This window comes from Ochlerotatus camptorhynchus, unplaced genomic scaffold, assembly GCF_037179485.1.
Source record: "Ochlerotatus camptorhynchus isolate MF236.1 unplaced genomic scaffold, CSIRO-AGI_Acam_v1.1 ptg000243l, whole genome shotgun sequence".
Classification (NCBI taxonomy): domain Eukaryota; kingdom Metazoa; phylum Arthropoda; class Insecta; order Diptera; family Culicidae; genus Ochlerotatus; species Ochlerotatus camptorhynchus.
Window position 1 is genome coordinate 653,544 of NW_027040733.1, and position 18,563 is coordinate 672,106.

The following is an 18,563-nucleotide window of genomic DNA, read 5'->3' on the forward strand; positions in this document are numbered from 1 at the left end:
TTGATGACCGAAAAGTTATTCCCATTTCCAATTAAACGCATATAATCTCATAGTGATAGCAATGTTTAACATATTAAGTAGGGTTTGAATCATACAAAGCAGATCGCTAGCTTTAATTCTAAAATATACTGGTTTTTATACATACGTCGTTTGGTGGCTCCCTAATGTTACTTAAGCCAATCCGTGCCTTACGTGCAGCAGATTGATCATTTTAAGACCACTGAAATCATCTTAGTAACAAACAGTTCGATTTATTCACTTTAAAAATGAGAAAGCGAAACGACGAACGTACACTTTTCACGGGTTTCACTCGTTTCACTGCGCTGTTACTTAAGACAAACGGCATCTCCATAGAAATCGGGTGACTTAAGTAACATCGAAAAACATTTTGATCGGAAGGTGATAACGTCAAAAAGCAATTTGACTGGTAAATAAATTTAAAAATGGGATGTGATCTAGGATGTGATCCGAGATGTGCTCCCATATTCGGTCAGTATATAGTGTAAAGGCCCACGCACATTAGATCCAGATCTGACGCGTTGCGGCAAAGTGTCAGCTAAATCTATTGTCTAACTGTCAAATTTACGTCAACGCAACGCAAACGGATCTTATGTGGGTGGCCAATAGCAGAAGCTTCGATTGACACTGATAGCTCGACTTTGTCTACCTTTGTAACTTTCGACGTAATGAAAATTTGCGCTTGAATTCATTTCGATATTGATTTTTTTCGACCATTACTTACAATCCCCATCTGTGCGTCGCTCGCGTTGCTCGACTCGCATGACTGAAACCCTTCTACAAACACAACAAGTTCTATAAGTTTATAAACAAAACCTAGAAGAAAAGTATCAAAGTGCTTTCGGCATTTAGGTACACTAAAGAGCCTGAATTTATATTCAGGTTTAAGGTATATACCTATTTTAAATTTTGTTCATTTCATTGATCCTTGGAGTAGGTATACCAACTTGTAAATTAATCGCACTGCGAACTGTGCCATCACCATGCAATACTGCTTGGCGGATGTTGGAATCCTGCAAAGCGGCCACGGACAGCCATCCATCACTGACGGAACCGTTTTCAAATATGAAGGCCAAAGCTACTTCCAGCTGGATGCATCTCTGAACGTTAAGATCCTGCTCAAAGGTAACGTATTATAATGTATGGAATGGGTATCTTATGGTTACGTTTTTTATTTTGTGGACAGACGTTAAATGTATCCCGGAGTACGCTCTGCTACAGCGAACTGATGCTTCAGACAGTGAAACGGTCTATCTAGGTCTATTTCTGCGACGACTGCAGCCGGAAGAGATCGGCGATTTCGGTTACGCCCGGCAGAGGATGCGGATGGTGAAGACATTCTTCGAGGAGGTGGAAAGGCACGATTTCGTGCGGTTGGAAGAGTTAAAGCTTCAGGAGGATAAGGAGGAGGAGGGTGATGGAGCAGCGAATGCTCTGAGCGTTGGTCAGTTCTATGAACGATTGAGGGAGATGCATCTGAGTGACATTTTGGATGAGTCCATTCCGGAGGATGTGAGCCACAAATGTTTGAGACCGACGTTGAGGCCATACCAAATTCAGGCTATCCGTTGGATGTTGGATCGAGAAATGGTACGAAAGGTTTTGCCAGCACAGTATTTGAAGTTGCAGAACTGTAACATTCCGGAAGTTGATTTCTATATGTATTTTGACACCTTCGAAGTGGTGGATGTAATGCCACGGGAGATAGCTATTCCTCCTGGTGGAGTTTTGGCAGACGAGATGGGCATGGGCAAGACGGTTGAGATATTAGGATTGCTGCTGTTCAATCGCAAGAGTAAGAAACGGAAGCTGCAGGAGCCAGATAACGGTGACGATGAAATCAGTGTGGATGAAGAGGAGGAGGAAAAGGAGGTTAGGTGCATCTGTTCCAGGAATTCTAATAAAGATGTGATAGCTTGCCAGAAATGCGGTCTAAGACAGCACAGGATGTGTGTAATGAAAAATTGTGTGCAGCCGACAAGACGGTACATTTGTCCAGAATGTTGGCGATTGGAGCCATTGGTAGAATCCGGAACGACAATAATCGTTTCGCCGGTATCGATTAAAATGCAGTGGGCATCAGAGATTGCCAAACACGTTGATGATCAGTCGTTCAAAATCTTCATATACGAAGGGGTATCCGTTAGTGGTTGGATCAGTCCGGCTGACCTGGCACAGTACGATGTGGTTCTGACGGACTACAACGTGTTGAAAACAGAGATTTACTTTACGGCTGACAATTTGCGCACATCTCGACACGAGAAACGTTTCCTAAGACTCGTATCGCCGCTACCGTTGGTTCAATGGTGGCGCGTTTGTCTGGACGAGGCGCAAATGGTGGAAGGAATTCATAATCAGACAACGAAGATGGTGAAAACTTTGCCGGCAGTGCACCGCTGGACGGTCACCGGCACGCCCATCGAGAAGAGCATGGATAACCTGTACGGACTGGTGCACTTCCTGGACTATGCTCCCTACAACGACTACCGGGTGTGGTGCGAGCTAACCCGGCTTTTTCAGCAGTGCAATCCGCGGCCCTTGCTACACATTATATCTCGAATCATGTGGCGAACGTGCAAAGCGGCCGTGCTCGACCAGCTCGGAATTCCACCACAGACGGAAATGACCCACTGCATAACGATGTCCGATTTACAGAACTTCTTTTACCGGATGGAGCATGCAAAATGTGCTACGGCTTTCCGTGAGAGGGTTGCCAAGCTCACCGACCGGAATACCAGCATGGCGCGGATGAACATTCAAACGTTGAATTCGGTAGGCTGAGACTGATTATATTTGAAATTTCAAATAAACTACACTTGAACATTTTATTTCAGCTGATGGAGCCGGTACGCAAGCTCCGCCAGGACTGCACTATCCCGTCGATCTTGCATCGCTTAGATCAAACGACGATGACGAAGATGCTCACACCGACCGAATTGCACGACCATCTAATTACAAAAAACGAAATAGACTGCAAATCGCAGATTCGTTCAATTGTTTCCAACCTCAACGGAATGGCCGCGATTCATGTGATCCGAAAAGAGTACGATCAGGCGATCAAGATGTATCAATCCGTGCTGCGCTGGGCTGACGATTACCAGGGAGCGATCTGTGTCGATTCCCTGCTGCAGATCCACGCTCTGCACAATCTTCTCGAGGTGCTTCGGATGACGGAGCAAGAGAAGGTGAATGAAATTTCCCCGGAGGAAATGGCCGGCTATGAGAAACGATGTGCCGAACTGGAGTGGAAGTACATGGAGACGTATTCGAATCTGGTCAAAAACGTTGAGCAGGAGTTGAACCGCACAACGGAGAAGATCAAAGAAATTTTCGCTCAATTGAATCACAAAGTCGACGGCGGTTGGTGGCGGAGCATCATCTACCAGGTAGGCAGGGATCCCGCCGCAATCACCAACTTCATGCTTAAGCTGAACGTTGAAATTCATGATCACAATCGCATGGCACGGCAAATGGAATCTGTGCGGGGATTGGACTATGCACTAACTGTTTGGTTCGACAAAGTAAAGCGGCATCGTTACCAGTTGCAGGAGGCCTTCAAATCAATCGACTATTTCACTATGAATCTCCGACCGAAACACATGTGGCCGGTCAATGCAAAAGACCGCATCGAAAAGCTGGTTCGAGATGCTTTTCTGTGCCATTTGGATAAAGAATTGGACGATCTGCCAGCCAGTGAACGATTTATGCGACCGACTTGTGTCCTGTGCGATGTGAAATCGGTTCTGACTCAGTACGAGTGTTTGATCTTTGACATGGAAGTCGTCGAATCTGGCCCCAGTAGCACAATGACGAAAGGCTCCTGGCAGATGAGCACACAGGAGCTGATCCTTAGGCAGATTCACGCCTTCTCCAAAAGAGACAATCTGGATCCGGAGATCCTAGTGGAAGGAGACCTCTACATTTCCTATTTGGAAAGCCTGAAAGCCGAATTCAAGCAATACTCCAAGTATTGGGTTGAAACCAACTATATGGCTGCTGCGCACGACGAGCTGAACATGTGTCGTTCCCGACTCCATGTCGTCACTTTGGAAGAATTGGATCACAACATCACAAAGAAAACTATTCAGCAGATATTGGATATCGAGGTGGACGAAACCTTGCAGTATATGCAATTGCAGAAGACAACTTCTGAGAAGGAATTTGTGCGGCTTCAAGGCACCCTCAAATATCTGCATCATTTGGGCAGCGTCAAGGAGATTGATGTTTGTCCGATTTGCCAGTATCCACCGAAAGAAAAGTACGCCGTGCTACAGTGCGGACACCATTTCTGTATCATCTGTGCACCGCAAATCTTAAAAATAAATCGCGATGGTAACATTGACTGTGTTGTTTGCCGCCATCGGCAGCGCGTAGCCGAGTAAGTTGCAAACATTGAAGTATTGCTTGTCCTATTTAGCTTATTTAAATTGCTTGCCAATTTCAGCATCTATTACGTAACCTGTAACAAATTGGACGCCTCCAAAGCGATCATCGTGCGAGGAAAATACTCCAGCAAGATCATAGAAATTGTGGAAACTATTCTGCGGCTCAAACAAAAGGAACCACAAGTAAAAATCATCATCTTCTCCCACTGGGATCCGATCCTGTCGATGCTGGCCCGAGCGCTGGACGAAAACTCCATCACCTATCGCATGAAGGGAAGTAAGTTCTACAAAGCCATCGAGGAGTTCAAGGACTACCGTAATGACATCACCTGCATGTTGCTTCCGCTCAAATACGGCTCCAAGGGACTGAACCTGATCGAGGCGACGCACGTCTTTCTGGTGGAACCGATTCTCAACCCGGGCGAGGAACTGCAAGCCGTTGGACGCGTACACCGAATCGGACAAACCAAGCCCACCTTCGTCCATCGCTTTATCGTGCAGAACACGATCGAGGAAACAATCCATCAGACCATTCAAAACGACCAGTGCGGTTTGTGGAGCTCGAGGCAGGTCACCGTTGGGCACTTGGAACAGCTCTTTCAACTGACTTCAGAGCCAGTCTTTCTGTAATAAAATATGTGTGCCGAAGGAGTTTTTCGATACGTTTTTATTTAAATCCATGGAAATGTTATAAATTCAACTTGAGTCGCTAGCTGATTATTTTCCGAAAATGCATGAGAACTCCCTTTACATAAACATGTCATCGTATCCGGGTGGCGGCATGTGATCTGGATCGGGATCCGGATTGCGGAACACCCTTGGATTGGTGCCGACCGTGGGTCCAAACGGATCGAACCGAGCTCCGGGAACGATTCCACTGGGACTATATAATATAAAAAAAAAACAGAACCTTAATTATCAATCCAATTGATTGGTGCTCACATTTGCATCACACTCACCCGGGTCGCCTGAGGTTTGCCAGGGGATTGAAGCCACCAGGTGGCTCGAAGATCATACCCCCACCACGGCCAAAAGGGTCCAAATCGCCTCGACCGACATTGCCCACTCCCAGGGGATCCGAGCCGATTGCCACCGGTCCGAAGCGAGGGCCCACCAGCAGCGGATTCGATGGCCTTACATCAACACGATCATTCTTCTCCGGTTCCTTCTTTGTTTGAGTCTCTCCGTCCTTCTTGTTACTCTCGAATACCGGCACCAGCAGTTCCTTTCGAACTCGATCCAACACGGTAGCGGCTTCCGGTACCAGAGTTGTCATCGATCCCTTCAAGGCTTTGACCGTATCTTCGATTTGGAACGTGGTATTCGAAACGTTCAGTGTCTTGACCTGCAGAAGATTGATAATCATCGTTCCCTCGCTGTCGATTCCGTGCAAGATGTACAGCTGACCGTTGTTCACGTACCGCATAGCATACGAGTGTGGGTTGTTATTCCATCCCTCTGGCAAGAGTTCGCTTTTTTCATCCGACTCTGATAGCGTTTTCTAGAAGCAAATAAGACTCGAATAATACGGCATAAAGTAACGATAGAAGAAAACCAAGCCTCTCACATCGTCGCCAAGGCCAACATTCCGGAACGAGTTTTTAATCAGATACCAATGGATGACTGCGATCAGAACGTCGGATTTGGCCTGGATGGAACCCTCCACCGTTTTGAACACTAGTTCAAATCCAAAATAGTCCGATTCCGACATATTCCGTGCCTTATATTTCAGTGTCAATTTCGATGTAGGAATTTAATTTCGATTTCGATGCTGTGCAGCAAATTACGATGCAGTTGATGTATAAACCGTATAAACAAAGCAAAGCAAAACACCAAAAATGTGTCATGTCATTTTATTGATGTTTCTTCGGCCTGATGGGTATTGGACGGTAGGCCGAATAAAGGTGTAGTCGCGTGAAATGGTATTCACGGTTAGGTCCGGTTAAATAGTACGTAACATGATTAATAATAAAAAAAAGCCCCCGAACTATAGTCACTATATTCATAAACGGGACGCACAATACTGCGTCACCGTCAGCATCAGCGTCAAATTTTAATCTGATCAAAATTGACAGACTGGATCAGCGTCGATGTGGTGGAAAAGCAACTTGACATGCGTTACACCTGTTATTTGACGAACGAACCCCTTCGTCAACGCTGACGATGACGCAGTATTGTGAGTCCAGCTATAGTTCTTTGTACTGGCAACTTTGGTTTCATGAGAGCCTAATACCAACAATCAATACGAAACTAACGATTTTAAATTGGCTCACCACTTTAGTAGCCTATTGGTCCCAAGCAAACGATTAATGTACCCTATTCTAGTTGAAATTCTATTACTACACTATGTTTGTTTTGATTCGCTATGAAAGTTTGACAGATAACATCAGGGGTGTGTGGATTCATGCAGAACATGCAGGGGTGAGTGAAATAGCTTGGGACTGCTTGGGACCGTTGTTCTGGTACTGAGTGAGCCAAAAATAATAATGATTTTCTTCGGGACCCAGTGGTCTTAGAGTTACCTCTATGCTAATACGATAATATCAACAATCAATACGAAACTAACGATTTTAAATTGTCTCACTACTTGACTAGCCTATTGGTCCCAAGCAAACGATTAAAGTACCCCATTCTAGTCGAAATTCTAGTACTACGCAATGTTTGTTTTGATTCGCTATGAAAGTTTGACAGATAAAATGAGGGGTTATTGGTTTTTCCTATGTTTCGAGGGGAGAATCGATTAGCTTGGGACCGAAGAGAGTACCAGAGCTGAGCCAAAAAGTTGAGCACGTTATTTCGGGACCTTCTAGTCTTAGAGTTATCTCTATGATAATACCATAGAGGTAACTCTAAGACCACTGGGTCCCGAAGAAAATCATTATTATTTTTGGCTCACTCAGTACCAGAACAACGGTCCCAAGCAGTCCCAAGCTATTTCACTCACCCCTGCATGTTCTGCATGAATCCACACCCCTGATGTTATCTGTCAAACTTTCATAGCGAATCAAAACAAACATAGTGTAGTAATAGAATTTCAACTAGAATAGGGTACGTTAATCGTTTGCTTGGAGCCAATAGGCTACTAAAGTGGTGAGCCAATTTAAAATCGTTAGTTTCGTATTGATTGTTGATAATACCATAGAGGTAACTCTAAGACAAGTAGGTCCCGAAGAAACGTGTGTAGATAATATATGTTGATAATAAATTAAAAGTAATAATAGTTCTAGTGTATTCAAATAATAATAATGCATGTGATAATAATAAATCGTGTGTAGCTTAGTAGCCTGCTACCTCAAACAGAATGTGAATAAAATAAATAAAACAAAAGCACTTAGCTCTCAGAAACGCGAGAGTGTGAGAGTGAAAAGGAGAAATAAAGCGAAAGCACTAATCTCTCAAAAGCGCTAGAGTAATTCTAGTACGTCTCTGAGAGAAACATGTAGCTAAAGCATCGCAAACAGGAAAGCTTCCATAGAAATTGAGAGCTGTAATTGTAGTATGTCTCTGAGAAAACACGTAGCTAAAGCATCGCAAACGGGAAAGCTTCCATGGAAATTGAGAGCTGAGAGAGGATAACTTGATCAGTTTTGAGACAGACGTGAACAAGAACAGTTCAGTTTAGTTGTGTGCATCAATTTACAGATTGAAAAGATGGAGAAATCTGGGAAATCCGACAATGGCGCAGTCGTGGACACCAATAACGCTCCCATCAGAAAGTAAGTAGTAATAGTTGATTAATTATTCTCGGCCAGATAGTGAATAAAGTATACGTATAATTTTTCGCAACGCAGAAATTTTTCTGAAAAGAGAACGGTGTTCTAGCTACGAATCTCTTACTAAATACAAAATGGCGTGGACATTCTAATTGAAATAATTCATATCTTGAATCGCTACTAGCGGTTCTATTTATTTAAATTCATATAAGATATGAGATGATAATTGAATTACTTTTATGATGATGAAATTTGTGGAAATACTCAAAGCAAAAGTTTATAAAAAAAAAATGAAGTTGCTTCGATTAGTTTTCTTCTTCTTCCTAAAGTGATTATTTATTGGCAATATGATCCAATGATTAAATTCAACCCTTGAGCGGGTTGGTGCGTTCCGTAGTGGACGTTCGTCCCGGTTGGGTCCAAGGATAAAAAAAAATCCAACCCTCGAACGGGTTGGTGCGTTCCATAGTGGACGTTTGACCCGGTTGGGTCCAAGGATAAAAAATCCAACCCTCGAACGGGTTGGTGCGTTCCGTAGTGGACGTTTGACCCGGTTGGGTCCAAGGATGAAATCCAACCCTCGAGCGGGTTGGTGCGTTCCGTAGTGAACGTTCGACCCGGTTGGGTCCAAGGATAAAAATCCAACCCTCGAACGGGTTGGTGCGTTCCATAGTGGACGTTTGACCCGGTTGGGTACAAGGATAAAATCCAACCCTTGAGCGGGTTGGTGCATTCCATAGTGGACGTTTGACCCGGTTGGGTACAAGGATGAAATCCAACCCTCGAACGGGTTGTTGCGTTCCGTAGTGTCCGTTGGTGCATTCCATAGTGGACGTTTGACCCGGTTGGGTACAAGGATGAAATCCAACCCTCGAACGGGTTGTTGCGTTCCGTAGTGTCCGTTTGAACCGGTTGAGTCTTATCCAAAGCTTCAAGGTCACTGCTTGAACAAATTATAATAAATCCAACTGAGTTTATCCATTCGATCTGTTCAGGTACTTAGCGAAAATCGTAAGATTTTATTGAATCTGTAAATTAACATGACATTAATAGTAATATAAGTTTGTTTGGAATAATTAATAAACAACAACAGATAGCCAATAATGACTATATTTCTCGAAATAGAAAATGATAATTTAAACAATGTTAATGTAAACATTATGGATTATTTCAACAGGAAGATAACCAGAGCTTCGATCAAGGATGCAACAATGTTGGCAAAACAACTTGAGGAGGAAAAGAAGCTAAACTCTACCTTGCGATCGAAATTGAAGAAAGTGCGATCTGACAAGAAACAGCTGGAGCATTCGTTCGCAGAAGGTAGTTTTGTACGATTACACTCTACTATGCACGAGGACAATTCGACCAATGAGCAAAATACTGTTTTGATGACGTCTATGAGTAATCTGTCTTTTGCATCACTACAAGTACCAGAATGTAAGCCAAGCGACGCTGAAGAAGACATCGATCGCAAAACGTATGAGCAATGGAAGGATCTCCTGGAGGCATCCATGCAGCTGGCAGGAGTATCGGATGAAGTTACGAGGATGAACATTTTCAAAATAAAGGCAGGATTGAAACTATTGGACATTCTTGAAGGAACAGTGTCAGATTCCAATTCACCAGATATTCATACAGCCCCTTATTCAAACGCAATCCATCGACTTGGCTCATTTTTTGGTTCTCGAGATTATTTGTTTATGCAACGACAAAAGCTCCGATCACTGGCACAGAAAGTAGACGAGACAGATTCCAAATATGTGAAACGGGTGATTGCGGTAGCAAAGCTATGCGACTTCGACGAAACTATCTTGGTAGAGCAGATATCGGACTCAATTCAAGCCCATGCTTCAAATCGCAAGGTTCGTGAAGTGGCCAGGAAATTTCTGCGCAAAGGTGGACAGCTCGGAGAGTTACTGGATAAAGTTCGAGCTTTGGAGATGGATCAAATAAACGAAGAGATGTATGCGAAAAATCATCAGCAAGCTCTACAGCAGGTACAGGTGGCAGCTGTGACTGCTGGTAAACCAGGGAACGAGACTTTCAACAATAATCGGTTTGGCAGCCAGAGATACCCACGTAATGACCAACCACGATTTGGTGGTAACTGGAGAGGTACTAGAGGAAGAGGATTTGTTCGTCGTGGATACGTCAGAGAGGCAACCTCCCAGCAAAACAGATGCTGGAGGTGTTTGAGTAACCGGCACAACGCAACGGAATGTTGGTCCATTCAGCAGACTTGTCATAATTGCCAACGTATGGGACATGTGGCACGAGCTTGTCGTCGAATGCCGTCATCGGGACCGATCAAGCGACGCATCAGCACCGATGATAAAGAAGTCGCGTTTACGTCAAAGAAGGTCGCTATTGTTAAGCACGACGAGGATGAAGCTGTCAATGATTGTGTAAGTTCACCTTCTTCGGCATAACTGATCTGGCTTTATCATTCGTTACTTTTGCGAGCTACTGGATTGATTTTTGCATTTCAATATAGAAGTTATTTTGATTGTTTTGATATAGCTACGGGCTATTAAAAAAAAAACTTTGGCCTCGTTTTCATTACTGTTACTTAAAGCTACTTTTTTTAAATCAATAAATATACAATGAACTCGTACATTACGTATTATCATTATGTTGCTAAGAATGACCATTTTGATTAACAGAAATATGTATCCCAGTCCAAAACGAAAGATTCTAAAAGAGAGATCAAACAGCTAGAATGCTCTTCCCAAGATAGAGCAGCATCTAACGTGTGCTCATCTGATAATGATAAAAACACAATCGAGAAGGGAACAACGCTGACGGTTAGTGTGTATAAATTTTATCCTTTAGCTAAATCTCGTACTTTATATACAAATAAATTTTCAGGAATCAGAAACATGCATTTCAGGTGTGAATGAATCGTCGAAATTGAATGAAAATGGAGTAATTATTGGCAAAATATCAGGGATCCAAGTCAGCTTTTTGATCGACTCGGGCGCTGACGTAAACACGATCGGAGGTGATACATTCGAAATGCTACTGAAAGACGCTGAATCCAGAGCTGGGTTATTGTGCATCAAACATGGAACGGACAAGCCACTGAAGGCTTACGCATCTTCAGGTCATATTGACGTTGTTGCAACATTTGTGGCAGAGCTGACCCTTAGTGATGATCGGCCTTGCTACATGGAAAATTTTTATGTAATCAACAAAGCACGCGCGTTGTTGGGCAGGGACACTGCCATTAGATACAGTGTTCTACAGCTGGGTTTGGACGTTCCAATCCAAACGCAACATCACATGAACTTTCCTGGAGAAATTCAGTCACTGCATGTACCTGAAGAGTTTCCAAAGTTCAATGTCCCACCGGTAATTCTCAGATACGATGACACCATGCCGCCGTCGAGAAAGATCTTTACAAACATCCCACCGGCTTTTAAAACCGAGACAGAGCGGCGCATCAACGATCTATTGGCATCAGGAATTATTGAGCGCGTCACGGATTCGATGGACAAATCATACTGCTCATCACTTTTGGTAGTACCTAAGGGTAAAAATGATATAAGATTAGTGGTGGATCTCAGAGGCCCAAATCAAGCAATCATCCGAACACCATTCAAGATGCCGACCTTGGAATGTATTCTCTCCGGTTTACCAGATTGCAAATGGTTCTCTACAATTGACTTGACGAGTGCCTTCTTCCATGTCGCATTGGACGAAAGTTCGCGGCACCTGACAAATTTCTTTGCGGGAGATGCTATGTATAGGTTTCAAAGGCTTCCATTTGGGCTGACAAACGCTCCAGATATATTTCAGGAGATTATGCAGACAATTGTGTTGGCGGGATGTAACGGAGCTCATAATTACCTCGACGACATTCTGGTATCCGGTAGAACTAAAACAGAACACGACGAGAACTTGAAGGAAGTGTTGCGAAAGCTACGCGAGCACAACGTCTGCATAAACGATAAGAAGTGTGTTTTTGGAAAACAATCAGTGAAATTTATCGGATTCCAATTAGGCCATGACGGACTTAGAGTTGAAGACGAAAAACTTAAAGCCATTCGAGGATTTCGTACACCGGAAACACAGCAAGAAGTGAAGAGTTTCTTGGGGCTAATGAATTTCACGGAACGGTTCATCATTAACAGAGCGGACAAGACTAAGAAGTTAAGGGAACTTGCAAAATCGGAACGTTTTTACTGGAGTGAGGAGGAAGAAACGGAATTTGTGTTCCTGAAAGAAGAGGCCTTGAAAATAATATCAAAACTTGGATATTTCAACGTAAATGATGATACGGAGCTTTACGTCGATGCGTCTCCATTCGGGTTAGGCGCAGTTCTCGCGCAATACAACAACGAAGGGGTTCCAAGGGTAATTTCTTGTGCATCTAAGGCACTGACAGCAGCTGAAATGAGGTATCCTCATACACAAAAAGAAGCACTTGCCATGGTCTGGGGAATCGAAAGGTTCACGTTTTATCTGACTGGAAAAAGCTTCGTGGTACGCACGGACGCCGAAGCCAACGAATTTATTTTCGGTAAAGGATACAAACTGAGCAAGCGTGCAGTATCACGAGCGGAATCGTGGGCTTTGCGGCTTCAGGCTTACGATTTTAAGGTCAAGCGAATACCAGGACACTTGAATGTAGCAGATGCTCTCTCTCGACTGATTTCAAAGGCGCAAGTTGACGAGCCCTTCGAGGAAGAAGATGAGAAAAACTTACTATATTCGTTGGAAGCTGGTTCTATGAACATAACGTGGCAGGATATTGAGCTGGAATCGGAGAAGGACGAAGTTCTGATTGAAGTGCGTTCAGCCATAAAGTCTGGAATTTGGCCGAAGCATCTCATTAGTTACGAGGCACAGTTAAGAGACTTGCGAGTTTTGGATCCAATGCTGTTCAAAGAAGATAAGATTGTTCTACCTTTAAGTCTACACCTAAAGGCCATAGAAGAAGCACACAAGGGGCATATCGGTTGCCCGGCTATGAAAAGGATTCTCAGAGAATTTTTCTGGTGGCCAGGAATGAGCGACGATGTAGGGAAATTTGTGAAAAATTGCAACACTTGCGTCATAATTTCCAAAAGAAATCCACCAATTCCACTTTCAAGTCGCCAGCTGTCAGAAGGTCCTTGGGAGATATTGCAGGTTGATTTTTTGACTGTTCATGGTTGTGGGTTTGGAGAGTTTATGGTTTTGGTTGACACGTACTCCAGATTTCTCACAGTAGTTGAAATGAGATCTACGGATGCCAGAAGCACAAATGAAGCACTTCAGAAGATTTTCTTCACTTGGGGTCTACCGCTTATCCTACAAAGCGATAATGGTCCCCCCTTTCAGAGCAACGAATTTGTACGATTTTGGGAGGCAAAAGGCGTAAATGTAACTTGAAATAGTAATGTAGCAATATATTTGTAATTTGACTTTTTAATTAGGTAAGAAAATCTATTCCACTGTGTCCTCAGACGAACGGTGCGGTAGAGCGCCAAAATCAAGGAGTCATAAAAGCATTGGCATCAGCAAAAGTCGACGGTAAAAATTGGCGGAATGCACTACAGGAATACGTACATGTGCATAATTCACTTAAACTACATGCTAGACTTGGAATTACTCCATTTGAGTTATTAGTGGGCTGGAAGTACAGAGGAACATTCCCTTCACTTTGGGACTCGAAATCGGAGGATATTATTGACCGAGACAACGTACGTGACATGGATGCAATGACGAAGCTGCAGAGTAAAAAATATGCCGATGCCAGGAGGGGTGCGAAATCATCAGATATTTCTGTAGGAGACATCGTGCTGATGGCGATTCCGAAGAAAAGGAAAACGGATCCTTTGTTTTCTAACGAAAAATTTACAGTTCTATCACGATATGGAGCTAAGGTGGTGGTAAGAAGTGACCGCGGAGTCCAATACACACGACACATTAATGATCTTAAACGTGCCCCGTTGCATAACCGTGAAACCGAAGAAGTACCTAATCCTGAAACCGAAGAAGTATCTAATCCTGAAAACGAAGCTGAGAACGACGAGCATGTGGAAAATCCAGTCGATAAAATATTAAAGCGACCAGTTCGAAACATTCGCAAGCCTGAAAGATTTAAGGATATGTGTCTGTATAACATTTTTCAGTAGGATCACAACAGCACACATACATTAAATGTGAATGACTCCAGGACTTACATGATGTCGTTCTTTATAAGATCTACCGTAATATAATTAAAAAAAAAAAAAAACAAAACATACTTATCATTATTTGCAACATAGCCCGGTTTGTGCATTCCATCATCGTTCCCTCCCCCTTAGTCGGCTTCTCTGTGAGCAGTAGCATACAACTTTATTCCGATCCCAAACCGGATCCATGTGTCGTTGTTCACTTTGCTTGAGCCGGTGACATTGGCCATTTTCGCCTAACAAATTATGGGCCGGACATTAACGTTGGACGTTGGAGTAGGTAACCTGGGTAATTCTAGGGAGCATCCAGGAGACAGATTGACCATAATTTGAACCGCTAAAAAAAAAAAAAATCAAGTAAAAAAAAAATAATATAACAAAACAAATAAATAAACTTGCACATCCAAAGTGCTTCCGACAAGCTGACCCAGAGCAGCAACTTCTTTCTGCTTCGAGCGTCTTGTTCTTGATGTGAATATTCGATGTGAGCTCCATCCATAACTGTCTGTTGCCTTCATGTGCAGTTTTCTCCAAGCTCCAAAATATTCACCGTTTGTTTTGGCTATCAGTCCAAGCTGCAAGATGGGGCTTAAAAAAATCTTCTTCGTTAAGAATATAGAACAGCTTCACAAACGAAAGTAAAAGTTCTAGTTGAAGAATTCAGAACGTTGATGGTTTCCGAGAAATCAAGCAGTATACGAGTGTATGAGAATAGACATACGTTACGTTGATGTTCGAAACGTTCGAAAGCGAGTTTCGAAAAGGAAATCCAGAGATGGTTTTGCGTGGAGAAAGAGAAATGCAAATCATCAGGGGTGGACTTGCATGGAGAATAAATATCACTAAACGTTCGCGATAATTATCTAAAGGATCTTAAAATTAATGAACGTGTGAATAATGTTCAACTCCTGTTCAAAAAAAGAGAACGAATATTTAACAACAAAATTGAAGCTATAATAGGACAATAAATATGCACTAAAATAAATTTAAGGGGATTATGGGAAGAACACAGAGAATCGCTGGTATTTTTGTTAATTGTAGTTAAGATAAAGCATTCCATTATTGACCAATGTCATGTCAATCTATAAAATTAAAAAATGAATTAAGCTAAAATATATATAAAAAAAAAAAGGATTTTCGATTATATACATTGCTGGTTTGTTTAAAAAAATATTTTAAATGAGAGTGGAAGAGGAGAAGGATGTAGATAATATATGTTGATAATAAATTAAAAGTAATAATAGTTCTAGTGTATTCAAATAATAATAATGCATGTGATAATAATAAATCGTGTGTAGCTTAGTAGCCTGCTACCTCAAACAGAATGTGAATAAAATAAATAAAACAAAAGCACTTAGCTCTCAGAAACGCGAGAGTGTGAGAGTGAAAAGGAGAAATAAAGCGAAAGCACTAATCTCTCAAAAGCGCTAGAGTAATTCTAGTACGTCTCTGAGAGAAACATGTAGCTAAAGCATCGCAAACAGGAAAGCTTCCATAGAAATTGAGAGCTGTAATTGTAGTATGTCTCTGAGAAAACACGTAGCTAAAGCATCGCAAACGGGAAAGCTTCCATGGAAATTGAGAGCTGAGAGAGGATAACTTGATCAGTTTTGAGACAGACGTGAACAAGAACAGTTCAGTTTAGTTGTGTGCATCAATTTACAGATTGAAAAGATGGAGAAATCTGGGAAATCCGACAACGTGCTCAACTTTTTGGCTCACCTCTGGTACTATCTTCGGTCCCAAGCTTGTCGAATCACCCCTCGAAACATAGGTAAAACCAATAACCCCTCATTTTATCTGTCAAACTTTCATAGCGAAACAAAACAAACATTGCGTAGTACTAGAATTTCAACTAGAATAGGGTACGTTAATCGTTTGCTTGGGATCAATAGGCTACTAAAGTGGTGAGCCAATTTAAAATCGTTAGTTTCGTATTGATTGTTGATAATACCCCGTACAGACTATGGCTTATATCATGTAATATAGGCTGCATTGCAATGAGCACTCATACATAGGATTTCTAGAGTCACACCAAGAGTGAAGCCAAGTCTACCTATTGAACTGTCAAACTGGCTACTTATCGTGCAAAATAAATAAACATTACGATGCTATGAAAGCTACACGAAAGGTATTGCAATAATATATAAAAATTTAATCGAAGAAATGACCATAAACACGCAGTGAGCATTTAAATTGTAATTAGATTCGTTTGGTAATGATCAGTAATGAGAATTTGTAATATATGTTGCTGATTTAATCCAACAAAATCACTAGTATAATGATTTACTGCAGCCGGTAATTTAATTTCTCGCTAGAAGTCCTTTGAAGTTGATGCATAAATCCTCTGTTGCCAAGTGAAAGAGAAGGCATTCTTTTGAAAACCGTGATGCGAGTTCCACTGTTTTTCTCTTGGCGTGACTCATTATACACCGACTCTAAAACGCTGTCCAGACTGGAGAGTTAAAACATGTTATAACGGTTGTTAAATAATTGCAACACAGAAACCACCATCAAGATAGCGCTATAACATGTTATAACTCTATAGTCTGAACGTAGTATAAAACGCTGTCCAGACTGGAGAGTTATAACATGTTATAACGGTTGTCAACTAATTGCAACACAGAAACCACCATCAAGATAGCGCTATAACATGTTATAACTCTGTAGTCTGAACGTACTATAAGGATTTCCACTGAAAACTAGATGTAATGAGTGCTCATTGCAAGGCAGCCTATATTACATGATATAAGCCATAGTCTGTACGAGGTATGAAGCGGAACCCACAATTTTTTTTTTGGTCCGTCAAATGACAGGTGTAACGCATGTCAAGTTTCTTTTATACAACTCAGTGACTGAGAATAATTGACTCAGAGAATTTTCTTTCTATACGAAATTTAGTCAGATTTGGAAGAAGTGCAGTTACTCATAGCTTATGAGTAACTGCCAACTCAGCACATTGTGCTAAAATTAGATTCGGCACAGCTTGGGCACATCCATTGGCACACCTTCGGGATACCTTCGGCAGATCTTCGGCAAACCTTAGGCACAATCTCATAGGCATTGGATTGTGGTGAATAAAATGGGAGCTGTCCAGCAGTGCTGTCATTGAAGTGGTTCACAACATTACGTGCTGTTTGACTGCATGTTCAGAAACATCCTCTAATTGAATATACCAAAGGAACTCAGACCAGCAGTTCAATTATAGATCTTAATACGAAATATAGGTTCTAGAGTGGGCTCAAGAGAAAGAGGCAGTTAATCAGACCTCATTAGTACCCTTAATTCAAATAATGCTACATCTCACACAAAACAAACTACAGAAGTCTATTCATCATCCTCCATAGTCGGTCTCCAACAATGTTTCCCCTAGTGTTCCCCACCGGTTCAAACTCTTTTCAGCCGCTGATAGACCGTTGCTTTTTACATCACGAAAGGCTAGGTTTCTGCTCTGCTTTTGATGGCATTATAAAACTCTAAAACACAGGACTTTTACTATCCTATGAACACAAAACACCAAAATTTCGCACACTCGCCATTTCCTGCGTCGTCCTCAATCCGATTTATGCTTGCTTTCAAACCATAACATTCAAGCTGTCAGAAATACCGGGTTACCGGGATGGGTATTTTACAAACGATCACAGCTTGCTCTATGACCGGCACAATCGGCTTACTTGCGGCACACTGACAAAAAAGATGACCCAAGATTGGTGTGCGGAGTGACCTACCCCTTGGTAACTGCACTTATTCCAAATCTGAGTAAATTTCGTATGGAAAGAAAATTCTCTTAGTCAATTATTCTCAGTCACTGAGTTGGTATGGTTGTCCATGTACCCACATCTCTACTTGGCGACTTCACATCGATGCTTCATCAGTCCATCAATTTTGATCAGATTCATATTAGACGCTGACGGTGACGCTGCATTGTGAATCCTGCTTTACTATAATGATCGAATTTCTTCATCGATGTTCTCTTTAAGTTGCTAAAGTTATACGAAACAATTTTCTGAAATTTGACTAATGCAGTACTGTATGTGTACACATAAGAACTATGTGTCAGACACATATATATATCATTTGTTTATCACATTGCATAATTGAATTTTTATTAGTGTAGGAGTAAGAAGCAACCTAGGGGCAAGTCAGCTTTTAATCATAGTAGTTTGAATTGCGTAAAGTTACAGTTAAAATTTGTGGACCCCTAATTTTCTAGAAAAATAAACGACCCATCATAATGCATACCTTGCTTGATGTTTCGAAAATTATTTCACTATTCCTGGAATATT

General features: G+C 42.0%; 2 protein-coding genes across 2 annotated transcripts; one reads left to right on the forward strand and one right to left on the reverse strand.

The window, feature by feature from the left end:
• The first annotated feature begins 905 nt into the window (after positions 1-905).
• LOC135704527 (E3 ubiquitin-protein ligase SHPRH) lies at positions 906-5,043 on the forward strand. Its single transcript, XM_065226009.1, has 4 exons — positions 906-1,143; positions 1,205-2,790; positions 2,853-4,396; positions 4,463-5,043. Exons 1-4 carry the CDS (start codon positions 1,002-1,004, stop codon positions 5,031-5,033), a joined length of 3,843 nt encoding a protein of 1,280 aa, XP_065082081.1. The 5' UTR covers positions 906-1,001; the 3' UTR covers positions 5,034-5,043.
• A 61-nt stretch (positions 5,044-5,104) lies between these two features.
• PI31 (Proteasome inhibitor 31 kDa) lies at positions 5,105-6,181 on the reverse strand. Its single transcript, XM_065226014.1, has 3 exons — positions 5,971-6,181; positions 5,363-5,904; positions 5,105-5,286 (listed from the first exon to the last, which is right to left on the reverse strand). The coding sequence occupies exons 1-3, from the start codon at positions 6,112-6,114 to the stop codon at positions 5,151-5,153; spliced, it is 822 nt and encodes a 273-aa protein (XP_065082086.1). The 5' UTR covers positions 6,115-6,181; the 3' UTR covers positions 5,105-5,150.
• Positions 6,182-18,563: the final 12,382 nt, after the last annotated feature.